The sequence below is a fragment of the Mirounga leonina genome, unplaced genomic scaffold, assembly GCF_011800145.1.
Source record: "Mirounga leonina isolate KUSES-001 unplaced genomic scaffold, KU_Mleo_1.0 Mir_127, whole genome shotgun sequence".
NCBI lineage: Eukaryota > Metazoa > Chordata > Mammalia > Carnivora > Phocidae > Mirounga > Mirounga leonina.
Genome location: NW_023270316.1, coordinates 65,528,912 through 65,543,341, shown reverse-complemented (window position 1 = coordinate 65,543,341; position 14,430 = coordinate 65,528,912). Strand labels below are relative to the sequence as shown.

At 41.5% G+C, this 14,430-nt stretch overlaps 1 protein-coding gene across 2 annotated transcripts in view; it reads right to left on the bottom strand.

The window, feature by feature from the left end:
- Positions 1-2,852, bottom strand: part of SOHLH2 (spermatogenesis and oogenesis specific basic helix-loop-helix 2) — a 51,756-nt gene extending 48,904 nt beyond the window's left edge. For both annotated transcript variants that reach the window (XM_035003550.1, XM_035003552.1), the window contains exon 1: positions 2,574-2,852. In XM_035003550.1, coding sequence (XP_034859441.1) covers positions 2,574-2,621 — 48 coding nt within the window. In that variant the 5' untranslated portion in view covers positions 2,622-2,852. The remainder of the gene's footprint in view (positions 1-2,573) is intronic.
- Between the last annotated feature and the right edge of the window lie 11,578 nt (positions 2,853-14,430).

Genomic DNA, 14,430 nt, shown 5'->3' with positions numbered 1-14,430 from the left:
AAGGGGAAACAGGGCCCACCGAGGAGAAAAGCCTTAAATAACAGAAATCAGCTGCTCACCTGAACCCTTTCCTAGTAGCGCTGAGGTTCAGAGGCTCAGTGCCTAACTTCCCCAGAATCTCTCAGCTAGTATGGAGAGAAGTCAAGAGCAAGCTCTGAGGAGCAGGACATGAGTGCTGGGGGGAAATCTGAGAGGAAAGATCCAGAAAGCCATAAGGTCGTGCAGCACCACTAACAGGCCGTTTTGCACACGAGTCTACAGTTCTGTGCCATGGTGCAAGGCACTTCACAGAGGAGCATGAAATAAAGCAGCTCTGGAAAGAACTGCCCTGCTCTCCTGCGAGAGGCTTCCTTCCCTGCCCTACAAAATCCGGGCCATAGCACGCATGGAATGTTAACAGACAAATTAGAACACTGCCCTAGTCCACTATCCCAAGGTAACTTGAGTTAACTCAATAGCTTCTAATCAACTTAAATCTGAGTATTCATTCAGTTAAAAATATCTTGTTGGCAGTGTAATATGAACCCAGGTGCCGAGAAGAATCCACTGGTAGGAATAATAAAAGGAAAATGAACAAAACTTTCTAGTATATACTCTGATGTGGGAAACTGCCTTTTTCAGTACATCCAAGATTTTCACCTGTGGGCATCACAAATTGAACCGATGGCGAGACTTCATTAGGTGGGAAATTTTTTTCTATTTGAATTGCTTACTGCACCTTTTGGGGTTTTTTTTTAAGATTTTATTTATTTATTTGACAGAGAGCGAGAGAGCACAAGCAGGGGGAGCAGTAGAAGGAGAGGGAGAAGCAGGCTTCCCGCTGAGCAAGGAGCCCGATGTGGGGCTCGATCCCAGGACCCTGGATCATGACCTGAGCCGAAGGCAGATGCTTAACCATCTGAGCCACCCAGGCGCCCCTGCACCTTTTATATTTTTTTTAAACAAAAGCAATACATATTCATTGGGAAAGACTGGAAAATTAAAAAAAAAAAAAGCCTAAAGAGGAAATAAAAAGCATTTGTAATTCTGCTACTCGGGGATAAACACTCCTAACACCTTGGTGTAGATCTTTGAGGTTTGGGCAGTTTTTATATTTCAACATCATTGTCACCACTGGTCTTTAGCCACTCAGTTTGATTTCTAAATCACAGCACCACGCAGGGCACTCCAGTCTCCACAGTGTTTAAAACACTGGATTTCCATTTGCAATCTGCAGCAGGCTAAACCCTTAATTAGTAACAGCAGGTGCTGAAGTGCTTAAAGCAAATCACTCCTACATTTTAGTGAGTTGTTATTTATGTCACTCTTATCACCAGGAGCAGAGCTGACAATCAGCAGCAGCTGCATGGGCTGATGGTCTCACCGGGCAATCGTTGGCCTCTGGTTTCCCCAGGAGTCAAGGGATTTAAACGGCTCTATCTGGAGAAACTGAGCAAGCTGCTCTTCAAATGCAAACAAAAGGTTCAGTTGGGGCTTCAGACTTCCGTAAGGGTAGGAAGCCTCCATCCATTTATGTACGACTAGGTAATCAGACATTTTATTCAGAGTTCCATTTTGTGCAGCTTTGCCTAATCCTGCACCATAAAATACTGTTTTTCCTTGGAGTTTAAATAGGTGCCTCCATTTTGAAATAATTAAGAAAACCGATTAAACTGGTCCACTTCAAAGTGGTAATTTCAGAAAGCTTGTGCGTAAGGAGTGAGGAGATTTAAGTACGCAGAGCATTCTAAGGGCTAACAAAACTTTAGGCAGCCCAAAAGGTTTGCCTCTCCGATTTCTCTATCAAGATACGTGAAATAAAATCAACACCAGCTTGCCTTGCTTTCTGGGGTGGGCCGAGGCTCTATGCTCTCCTTCTAGAGGGCTAATCATCACTTTTTTTTCTTAAATCTAAAACAGTCATGGAAATGATTTTATGCTTCTGCTAAGGGGAAGATAAATCAGGTGCTTTCAAAAGAGGCCAGTGGGCTTTTTGAGCTCCCCGGAGGGTGGGAGGACGTGTGAACAGCGCAGATGCCTTTTCCCGCCAACGGCTTTGGTCTCCAGGCACAACTGCCGGTTTGGGTGTAAACCTGAGGAAGGACATGCAAGGGCTTTTTGGACCCCATGCCCGTAAGCAAACTGAAAAAAAGCATGCCAAGCTGTGCAGAGACAAGCATGCTCAAAATAAACTTTGCCGTGTTAAATAAACTTCGCTATATTCAAAGCAAAACCAAAGTTGTCGTCATTCACATTCTGTCTGGACACCTACTAAGTTCCGCTCCTGCGTAACCCTCCGAGGGGCTGGCTTGAAAATTTGAGTTTGGCAAGCATCCGGGGCCAGACAGGCACGTCTGGGTAACAAAACAGCTCAGCCCGCCTTCCTGCTCTGGCCTCCCGCCCGGGGGATTCCGCCCGGTCCCCCGCCTCGGGCACCGGCTCGCGCCCCTGGAAGTGGCCCTCCTCGAGCCGTGCTCCTCGGCGTCCCCGGAATGAGCGATGCCTGTGCGGGCCAAGGGGGCCACCGGCCTCAGGGCCCGCGCGCGGTTCTAAACGCAGCTGCCTCCCCTTCCTCCTCCTCCTCCTCCTCTTACCTGGCCAGAGATTTGGCCGCGCTCTGGGCGGATAATTGAGGCCGCCATGGCCCGTTGCCCACGTGCCGGGTCCTGGGGCAGCCTCACCGCAGGAGGAGCTCGGCCAAGCTGCCGCGTCCCAGCCGCCTGCTCCGCCGCACTGATGGCTCGTGGTCCGCAGCTGTGGGCGCGCACGGCACCCCCCCACCCCCACCCCCACCCACCCGCCTTAAAGTGGCCCTGCTGCCCCGGCCTGGGCACCTAGGGGAGCTGCAGGCTGCTGGGAGGGGCCCTGCGGGACCTGGGCTGGGGGAGGGGCTGCTGCCCCGGGTGGCCTGGGGAGGGCCTTGTTAGACCCTGTCACTGGCAGGCTGCCCACTCACAGTTCCAGTCCCCACAGGCGGGGAGGTCACACAGCGCCAGGCTTTAGCATACTGCCACTCTCGCCTGGAGAAAGCGGAAGCGCTGCCTGCCTCAGGCTGCTCTAAAAATCTTTGTACCTTATGGGAAATCTTTCAAGTTTAAATATCGGGCATAAGCTAACGGGTTTTTGTTCGTTTGTTTTCCTTTTTCTGAGACAAACATGTAGAGGCTAGAGAAGGCGAGTGCTGTTAGGACGCTTTCTTTCCAAATCACTAAGAAATTAATTTTTTTTTTTTACAGATTTTAATTTATTTATTTGACAGAGCGAGACAGTGAGAGAGGGAACACAAGCAGGGGGAGCGGGAGAGGGAGAAGCAGGCTCTCCGCGGAGCAGGGAGCCTGATGCGGGGCTCCATCCCAGGACCCTGGGATCATGACCTGAGCTGAAGACAGACGCTTAACGATTGAGCCACCCAGGCGCCCCAATCACTAAGAAATTAAATTTTTTAGAAGTATTTCATTTTGTCCAGCGACTCAACTGGTCCCCATTTTCTCAACTGAGAAATTTCGATGATCACAAAAAGTCTTCTGGTAGCTGCTGCTATGTAACTCACTTTATACGGCCTTGGCTAGACATTTGATTGAGGGGCAGGACCTGTAGGGGAATCCTTTCTCTTGCAGGTCTTTACTACTGTTCCCATTGCCAAAAGTTGCGGTTGGGGGAGGGGGTGTCAGAAGGAGGCTGAGGATGGTATCTGATGGTTTGTCACTATGCATTTCCCTAGACTCTTGATCTCACTTGAACATATAATACAAACGTGCTCTCCTTGAATCACCAGTGCCTGCTGTCTCTGGGCAAGCCTTTGGTTTCCTGAGCAGGTGGTGCTGTGTTCTGAAGGCCTAATTTTGACCATGAGAGCATGCAAAAATATTATTGTGGTTCTCTGATTTTGATGGGAAGAAAAGGTGCAGATGTTTCTGATGGAATCATTCTGCAATATTTTTGGAAGTAAATGTACACATTTTGATAGTTATGAATTTTGGCTCTTTATTGCTTTTCCAGCCAATCAGGAAACTGAGTATTTGGATAAATATCTCTGAGGCAATTAGTTTGCTCACCAATATTGGACAAAAGTGAAGTCATGCCCAGGCACTGGGTGGAGGGTGAACTGAGGCAGCTTTGAGCATTTCCCCCCTGTACGGTAATCAGGGCGTTGCTCCAGGGGTCTAAATGAGCAAATCTGATGCTAATATTGACAAAGACAATGAGTCTGGAATTGACACTCATTGTTTTTAAATTTGAGGGGACAATTCCCCCAAGTCTATGTGAGAGGAAGTAATCATTCCTTTGTCGGAAGAAGCAAGAAAAAAGAAATCTCTCCAGTATCCAAAATATAAGATCACAAGCTTCATAAGAATTAACTTAGATATTTTAATAGTTTCTAATCTCCTAAAAGAAAGACAAAGCCAGCTTACTTTATAAATAAGCAGCAGACATCTACTATAAAACAACTGGGGGTGAGTTTGCCCCCCAAGGGACATTTGCCAATGTCTGGAGACATTTTTTGGTTGTCACAACTGGCATCTAATGGGTGGAGGTCAGGGACGCTACTAAACATCCCACAATACAAAGGACAGCCTCCTATAACAGAGAATTATCTGACCCAAAATGTCCTGAGTGCTGAGATTGAGAAACTCTACTATAAACCGTCTAAGTTATAACATAGAATGCAAACCATTTAATTTTTTTGTCACCTTTAACATTCTTGAATCATACATATATTACTGGGCAGAAAAATGGGCAGATGGATGCTCTCTGTGGTTCCCAAAAATAACAATATGCTACTTATACTCTTGATGGAAAACTGAATATGATGAATTATAAAATAGGATAAGAATAATTCTACACAGAGAAATATATTTTAAAACTTGCACTCAAGGCGCACCCAGGTGCCTCAATTGGTTGAGTGTCCGACTCTTGGTTTCAGCTCAGGTCATGATCTCAGGGTTGTGGATTCACCTTTGTTGGGCTCTGCCCTCAGTGTGGAGTCTGCTTGAGATTCTCTTCCTCTCCCTCTGCCCCTCCCCACCGCTTGCACTCTCTCTCTCAAATAAATAAAAATAAAACTTGCACTCAAAATTAAGTTGTTTCTTAAAATATAGTTTTCTGGGGCGCCTGGGTGGCTCATTGGGTTAAGCATCTGCCTTCAGCTCAGGTCATGATCCTGGAGTCCCGGGATTGAGCCCCGCATCTGGCTCCCTGCTCAGTGGGGAGTCTCGTTCTTCCTCTGCCCCTCACCCTACTTGTGCTTTCTCTCTCTCTCAAATAAATAAATAAAATCTTTAAAAAATATAGTTTTCTTGTCATTTAAGATCATTAGCATTCATAGTATATGCTTTACATTATTTCCCTTCCAATTGTGTATTTTTCACAGTATGCATACAACCCTGAATAGGTTGTAAGTACTACAGTATAATGGTCTGTTCAGATGAGTTCTTATAAAGAACCTATGCTTAAATGATTGGAATTTTTCCATCCAGCTATTTTACACAAACTAATATATATAAAGCTATGTCCAGTATTATTGCTTACCTGGCTTGTTCTCAGAAACACAAAAATTTAGAACTCCATGGGACCCTAGAGATTACCTAATTGTCCTTCCCTTTCAAAGATGCTGAGGCCCAAACAATGTTCTCGTAAGTGGGACTATAGCCACAGAGTGGTTATAAGCTAGAGAAGTAACTAATTGCAATCATTTTACTAATAATTTTTCACATTTAATAATGCACTGAACTCATTTTTTTTTTTTTTTGGTGTCAAAACCTGGGAGAAAATTAATACTTACACTTTTAAACACCATGCTTACACTATCTTTGGAATATTAAATCCAGGAGTCTACCCTAACTTGACTAACCATTAAGTTCTATTATAGAATTATAAACACGATATTTTCTTTTTCTTTTTTTAATTTTTACTTATTTGACACAGAGAGACAGAGAGACAGTGAGAGAGGGACAACAAGAGAGGGAACACAATCAGGGGGAGTGGGAGAGAGAGAAGCAGGCTTCCTGCTGAGCAGGGAGCCCGATGCGGGGCTCAATCCCAGGACCCTGGGATCATGACCTGAGCCAAAGGCAGACGCTTAACAGACTGAGCCACCCAGGCGCCCCGATATTTTCATAATGTTAACTGAGGAAGGTGATTTTTGCTTCCATTTTTGCCAACGTCCCCCTCCTCCTTTCAAGCAATCCATTATAGAATAACCAGAATAATCTTTTAAAATATAAATTGAAATACTAGCTCCCTTTCTCAAAATCATCCCCTCAGAAAAAAATCCCAATTCTTTTCCATGTCCAACAAGACATTATATCATCTGACTCTACCTCTCCAACCTTCTCTCTTGTCATTCTTATGACCTTTCAAGACCTCTAGTCACACTGCCTGCTTCTGAGAATACCAGGTAAGTGCAAAGCAACGCTTTGTCCTTGTTATTCCTTCTGCTTAGAATGTTCTTACCTGTTCCCCCCCGCCCCCAGATTGCTCCATTTCATTTAAGTTTCTGTTATGAAGTCACCTCCTCAAGCACTCCCTGTCAGAATCTAACCCCTTACTCTATTTTTCTTTATATCACTTTTCTATGTTATATAGCGTATGTATTTGTTTTTACTTACCTTTCTCCCCTCTCATGGACAGAGAATCTGTCTGTACTATCCACTGCCATCACCTTAGCCTGGCTCCTAGCAGGCACTTATTTGAATGCATGAGTTAAAGTTCCTTCAGTAGCTGACTGGTATATGTGGACTTGGGTTCGGGTCTTTCTGGCTGCCTATGACCTGTCCTCTATTTCATAATGCCACTCATTTTGTAGTGGAAAGAAAAAGACAAGGTTTGGAGGAAAGGAAAAAATATTGTTTGCACCAAAATGACAAGCTTGGTATCTCAAAGTTGGAACTAGTATAAATTGTGTTGGTTGTGGCACAGGAAAGATGAAAGATCAGTTTTAATCCTGTCCTTTCCATATTAAAAAATGTGCAAGGACTCCTATGTTTATCAAGTTAAATTCGCATTCCTCACTGTGGCATTAGGGCCCACGTTATCTTGCCCAATTTGTTTTTCTAGATTCTGCTTTTAATCAAGTTGACTAGATTTGTTGGTTTTTTTTTTTAATAAAAAAAATCTGTTGTATTTGGTGTACAATTCTGTAAATTTAGACAAATGCATAATATTATGTCACCAACAACACAGGATACAGAACAGTTCCATCATCCCCCAAAACATCACTCCTCCTGGGCCTTCATGGTCAACCCCTTCCACCATGCCAACCCCCCCGCAATCACTCATCTGTTCTTGGTCCCCATGGACTAGATTTGTTTCTATTCCCTGATAATGTCCTGGGATTCCCCCCAACAGTGTCCAGTGTAGGAGCTCCACAGTCAGATCAAGTAATCTCGTTCTTTGGAACTGCAGGGCCAATGGGATGAATCATTTGAAGCCTCAAGACATCCTGAGCTACTTCTTAAGGACAGTATTTGCCAGAAAACCTTTGTGAGCACCGATCATTGATTTGGGAACTCCCCTGGATATTTCCTCCAGTCCTTCCCGACTGCTAATTCATCTTTGCCCTGGTCTTCTTTGATTCCGACCTCCATCTAAAAACTTTACCTGTCCTGTGATCCCTGTGTCCAAGAGGCTCGGGCCTCTCCTGCTTGCCTGCCTCCTTCCTACCTCTGGCTCAGTTCTCTCAACCTGCACGTTCAGTTCTGACAACCGCCTACCCTGAGCATTCTCCTTTGCCCTGGCTCGGGGGTCTCTCCCACACTACCCTCTCTCCTTCTCCTTTTGTGGGTAATCTGGGAAGACAACAAGAAAATTCTCGGGCCACCTGGGTGGCTCAGTCATTAAGTGTCTGCCTTCAGCTCAGGTCATGGTCCCAGGGTCCTGGGATAGAGCCCCACGTCAGGCTCCCTGCTCAGCGGGAAGCCTGCTTCTCCCTCTCCCACTCCCCCTGCTTGTGTTCCCTCTCTCGCTGTGTCTCTTTCTGTCAAATAAATAAATAAAATTAAAAAAAAAAAAAAAAGAAAATTCTCAAAGAATTCCTAATTCCATCTTACATGTCTGCTCAACAATTAGAACTGTGTTTCAGTAGAATGTTAAGGCAGAGGTTGTTTCACTAGACTTCATATCCTAGTATCTAGTATATAGAGGGTGATCAGTAAATACATGTTTTCCCCGACAAGTTAGGAACCATTGCCAGCAGGCAATGATAAAGGTCAGAAAATGGCAACTTCCAGTGATGCCCTGCAATCGACTGCAATAAGAGGTGGCAGTTTTCTCGTCATCCAATACACCAATTTGTTTTCAAAAACAGGAGTTGGTGTTACTGAATTAAAATGAGGCAAAGGCCTCCTTTTAACCACAAGTCTTTGTTAGGAAATGTGGAACTATACCAAAGTGACACTGTTATCTCTGGATGGGGGCTCTGTCACACAAGCTTCAGAGAGAGGCTGGCCCCATTGATTAAGTGGGAGGACATCTCCCGGGGTACCAACACAGCAGAGCCATTAGAAGCAGCCCCCACTGGGATTATTGATTAGGGCAGATCACATAGTTACAAAATAACTAGTTTTTCTTTGGTCACAATGACCACCAACTTGAAGTCATGAGGAATTTCTATAATACAAACAGGTCAGACAGTCTTAAAGGAGAGAAGTCTCTTGTATGTGAAGGTGGGGGATAAGGTGAAGGAGAAAAAAATGTAGTTCACACTTTCCTTGTGGATACTTAGGTATATACTAATGATTTAAAAGTCAGGAGTCTATTTTTTATTATGGAAAATTCTGTACATATCCAAGAGTACATATATTACAGATGTACAATATAAAGTATATAAATGTGTATATAAAGTATATAAATGTGTATATATGATATTTATATATATATGACCCCAACTAACAGATACTACCAATAATTTTGAAATCATTTATGTGCTTCCATCCCCCTTCTCTTTTCTCTCTCCCAAGATAGAAAGATTACTTACTCACTGATTTTTTTTTTTTTTTTTTTTTAGCTACTAAAACCTAAATGGATTATGCTCTGAGAGAGAAATAAACCTTTGTGTTAAGCCTCTGAAGTCTGGAATTGTTTCTTATAGTCATAATACAGAATAACTTGGATTTAGGTGCTGCATTAACAAAATACTAAAATAAAGCAAGTGGGGTGGCATTAACTTAGCAGATCTGCAGTGGGAGGCCAGACAAGGTGTGAAAGAGGAAGCCTGGACATCCCTGTTACACAAAGCAGACCAAGTGCTTGCCAAACCTGTAGGTCAAGGAAAGATGTTCACAAAAACCTACTACTAATGATTTGTGATGCATGTTACTAACTGCCTTTGACATGGCAGAAGAAAAGATGAGCTTAGGATATGACTAGCCAGTTTGCAAGGAGAAATAAAAAGAAACCAGAGTCTGATCAAGGAACCTACCCCCATTCCTAGGGAAGAGGGCTTTTTCACCATATCTGCCCAGCAGGATTTCATAAATGCTATGGACCAGTGATGCTGTGCATTCTTTCTTTTCTGAGTAAAAGTAAGTATGGGTAGCCTTTCCCTCTCAGGCATTGGTTGGTGCATTCCATTAATGTTTGGGCACAGTCTGCATTTGGCTATCAGTCTGTACAGCATTTGTACTAGGCTTAAAAGAACAATCTCCTAGAGAGTCACTGATGGAAAAGCAAGAGATTCTGTTTAGTAAAAAAAAAAAAAAATTAAATTCTAGTTATGTTCAGCAAGCTGGAAATACACTGAGTTAGAACCAATTTTAAAATATCAATTGAGGGGCACCTGGGTGGCTCAGTTGGTTAAGCATCCAACTCTTGATTTTGGCTCAGGTCATGATCTCAAGGTTGTGAGATCCAGCCCCATGTCGGGCTCCATACTCAGCATGGAGTCTGCTTGAGATTCTCTCTCTCCCTCTCCTTCTTCCCCTCCCCCTCTTCAAAAAAAATACCAATTGATATTCTAGAATTTGACTCAATGATGCAGGCAGGCCAGGGGCCATCACTATCAATGAATGGCTTAATTTCTCTCTATGGAGTTTCAAAGAACGGTATCATTATCTACTGAAAAGAAAAAAATCCAAATGCCTGTAAGCCTTACAAAAAATATCGTTTGGTACTATATTAGTGAGCAACAGCTAACTGTTTCAACAAATAAAACCCAAATCTCAGTGACAAGACATGCACACGCACATGCACTCATTCACAAAAGAATTTACTTTTCACATACACCACAATCAAATGAGGGTCAGCAAGGTGAGATGAGTGGATCTGCTACATGCAATAATTCACAAGTTTCTTCCATCTATGGCTCTACCATCCCCTGGAGCCTTGGCATTTACTTCTCGACCTTAGATGTCCACTCATGAAACAAAATTTTCAAAGAGCACAATGAAGAATGATCACCTGGGAGGTTTTTATGGGCCAGTCACAGAAACAACATGTATTGTGTATGCCTAGATTATATTGGCCTAAAGTCAGTCACAAGGTCACACCTAGCTGCACACAATACTTCCCAACTATTTCTAAACACAGCAGCATACGTATTACTCACTACTAAATAGTGTTTTTCACAAATATATCACTAAAAAAAGTAGTTTATGCACCAGGCACTGGTAGACAGTGTGTTTCACACATGGAAAATGTGGCCTCGTTCTGTCCCATTAGAAAAAAGGTAAGTCTGGTAAGCACATAGCAATCTTTACCCCAGTCTATCAATTTGATCACCAAATATCCTTTTGTTCCTTTCTTCCCAGAATACATTTACCTCCCCACTAAGAAAGACAAGACAAAGCCCTGTCTAGTCATTTTATCCAGTGTAAGTTTTAGTGATTAAGGAGAGAAAAATTTATTTAGGTGACATAAAAAAATGTTATAGACTAGCGCACCTGGGTGGCTCAGTCAGCTAAGCATCTGCCTTTGGCTCAGGTCATGATCCAGTGTCCTGGGATCGAGTCCCTGTGGCGGGCTCCCAGCTTAGCAGGGAGCCTGATTCTCCCTCTCCTGCTGCCCCTGCTTGTGCTCTCTCTGTCAAATAAATAAAATCTTTAAAAAAAACCCTTTTAGTGCAATGCCCCCATGTTTCTCATTTAACTCTAGCTCTTGGCAGGTTATCATTATAAGTGTTACTCTCAAACTAGGGTTCCTATTCTCAAGGACTTGATCCTTGGGATGTTAGTTCATATTTTGCCATATCATTCTTACATTTCATACACTACAAGTCTTTTTAATTCCTTATGTGCTTAAGAGTACTTATAGAACATTTACCTTATGTTTAGATCCACCTTTTCATTCCAAATATTTACTGAGTGTCAAAAATATGCATGTCCCTGGGCTAAGTTCTGATGGAGATACAAAGATGAGTAAGACATGGCCCTACCCACACCCTGCCCTTCCCTGACTCAAAACTTGCACTAGAAGCTAACTCTCTTGTAACAGAAAAGACATGCAAAGCATACAACAAAATAAACCTATTATTTAGGATAGAAGGTGGTTAGAGCCACAAAAGTGGCATAAGCAAGGGAGTTAATCATGGGAGTTCAGTTACTAAAGAGGTCAATTCTAGTTAGGAAGATTAAAGGATTCTCCATGTCTGTCAGCAGTAAGTGTTATTAACTGACTCTCAACACCCTCGTATGAAATTTTTACCACCTTTTTCTCCTTTGTCAAGCTAACTGGCTATAATAAAGGCTTAACTAAGTTGTAGCAATGAGAAGGAAAAGGAAAGGATAGAGATAAAGGAAAATATTCTCCTTGAAAGCTTCTAAATCCTAGAGTGGTTACTTCATTGACTTCTTCCCACTATTTACTTATTCTTTGCCTCAGTTCCTTTAACATTATATAGACAAATTACTCTAGTGCTGTCAGCTACTTTCAAAGACTTTCTCAACTATTTACACACTGGCAAGTCAATATACATTTTCTAGGTACCTTATGATGTTCTGTAATTTCTATTGCTTGTTTTTATTACATTAACATATCAGAATTGTTGCAATAAAAAGGCTTAAACCCCCGTTCTGTGCCACCTTTGAAATCAATTTTTTCTATCTTCATTCTACAAAGTAAAACCGTGACAGGAAGTTAAGCAAGCTTTCCTAAGTTAGTGTGTTAAAGTATGTTCCCTTCTACTCCATAGGTTTCCCCCTCTCCCTCCCCGCTTTTGCTAGATCACCATTTGGAGCCTAACTCACCTTCCTCTGTAGAGTTGGACAGTAAATTTGTAGAATAGAAACACATATTTTGGCATCAGTAAAGTCCCCTTTTTGTAACCCTCTCCTACAGATACGTTTAAATAGTTAAAATCAATGATTTTGTATCACTTTGTAACATTGTGTTAACGTCCTAGTATTAAGTCGTCCCCTGATATTATAAACTCTGTTTTGCAAACACTCATTTAAGTTAAACAAAATGTATTAAGTACCTGTCATATACTAGGCACTAAGCTAGCTGGTGACAAATAAGGAATAAAATTGTTGATTTAAGTGCTGGAGATAAGTGACACTGAAGTGCTTCAAATGCAGGTAATATGTGAGGTGAAATAATTTCAATATAAGATAGAAAGTCCTGATTGCTGCATAATAATCAACCATGTGGATGAATCACAATCCACTTATGCATATAATTGTACATTGAGGAAGTCTCCATTTTTTGGAATTATAAATGCTGGTAAAACGATTGTCCTGTGTTTTCTATATGTACAATTTTTCATTAGAACAGATTATTAGAAATACAGTTATTGAGTCAATGTATGAACATTAAGGCTATTCGAGAACATAATCAAATTGTTTTCCAAAAGAATTATATTAATTTATAACCTCACCAGCAATATACTAGAACTTTTTAACTTCAGATGTATTAGCATTGAAAATTATCTTTTTGAAAACCACTGCTTATTATAGGTAAAAAAATGTAACTGTTTTTGGATTACTTTTAACAAATGGCCATTAATAATACTATAGCTGATTTTGTTAGTTGTGGCTACTGGTAAAGCAATGTTTTTGAAAGTCCATATTTACAGCCTATATGATACAATCATATTTTAGGAAGTGATTTTTTTTGTCTCGTTTCCTTATCTGATAAGTGAGCAGGGAATCACAGATGGGATATTGGCAGTCAAATGAATCCAACTTCCACCCACTGTAGGAATCCTTTCTATGATCTCCCTGACAAAGGGTCTCCTAGCCTTGAACACTCCCAATAATGATAAACTCACTGTTGGGTGGTTCTTCAGATAATAAGACTTTCCCTGTAACTGAGATAATATCTAAGAAATTGCTTTGATAAAATTAAAAGGATGTTCTATAAATTCAAAATTTTTCTAATTCATAGATCAGATTAATCTACTACTTGTTTTTAAAATAGTGCCCGACTGTCATGACATGATCTTCCATTTAAGTAGTATTTTATTATTTTAAAGATACTTTTTCATCCTTCAATCATGTTTAGTGATTTTAACAAGAGTTTTAGTATTCTGGTATACACTGCGCTTTTTGTTATTTATTTAAAAAATATTTATTTATTTATTTATTAGAGAGAGCATGGAGGGGCAGACAGGGAGGGAGAGGGACAAGCAGACTTTGTGCTGAGGGCGGAGCCCAAGACCGGGCTAGATCTCAGGACCCTGAGATCATGATCTGAGCTGAAATCAAGAGTCTGCTGCTCAACTGACTGAGCCACCCAGATGCCCCATTATGTGCTTTTTAAATACCAAAACCCTAGCATCATTGTTGTCATAATTCTGTTATTCTGGTATTTTTTAAAAATCTGAAGTATTTATATCTTGAAATAAATATCTATAATTCATCTACTCAATTTATGAAAAAAAGACACAATATGTGGTCTATAAGTCCTTACTTATTATGCACATAACAAAAAAGAAACCACAGTGTTATTGATAAGATTCTGTTACATGGACAGTTTTTAGTCCAAAATAAAGAATTTCTTGTCCAGTAGAATACAAGTATCATGGTACTAAAACTGAAATAGATAACTCTGCTTTGGAATGTCTAGCTGCACATGATAAAACTAATGAAGATGATGAAACCAGAAATAATTTCTTCGAAACAAAATTTACATAGCACTTCATAAATTTTTTTTTTAAGATTTTATTTATTTATTTGAGAGAGAGAATGAGACAGAGAGAGAGAGCATGAGATGGGGGAGGATCAGAGGGAGTAGCAGACTCCCTGCCGAGCAGGGAGCCCGATGCGGGACTCGATCCAGGGACTCCAGGATCATGACCTGAGCCGAAGGCAGTCGCCTAACCAACTGAGCCACCCAGGCGCCCAGCACTTTATAAATTTAAAAAATCTAATCTTAATCAAAAATCAAAAGGTGTTTTATAAATATCTCCACAAGGTTATCAAGCAAGAGATGAAATTATTCAAAAGAAGTCAAGGAAATATTGGGAAGCAGACCTTAATCCTTATTATTTTTCTGACTAGTGTAGTATCTGCAAGTTTT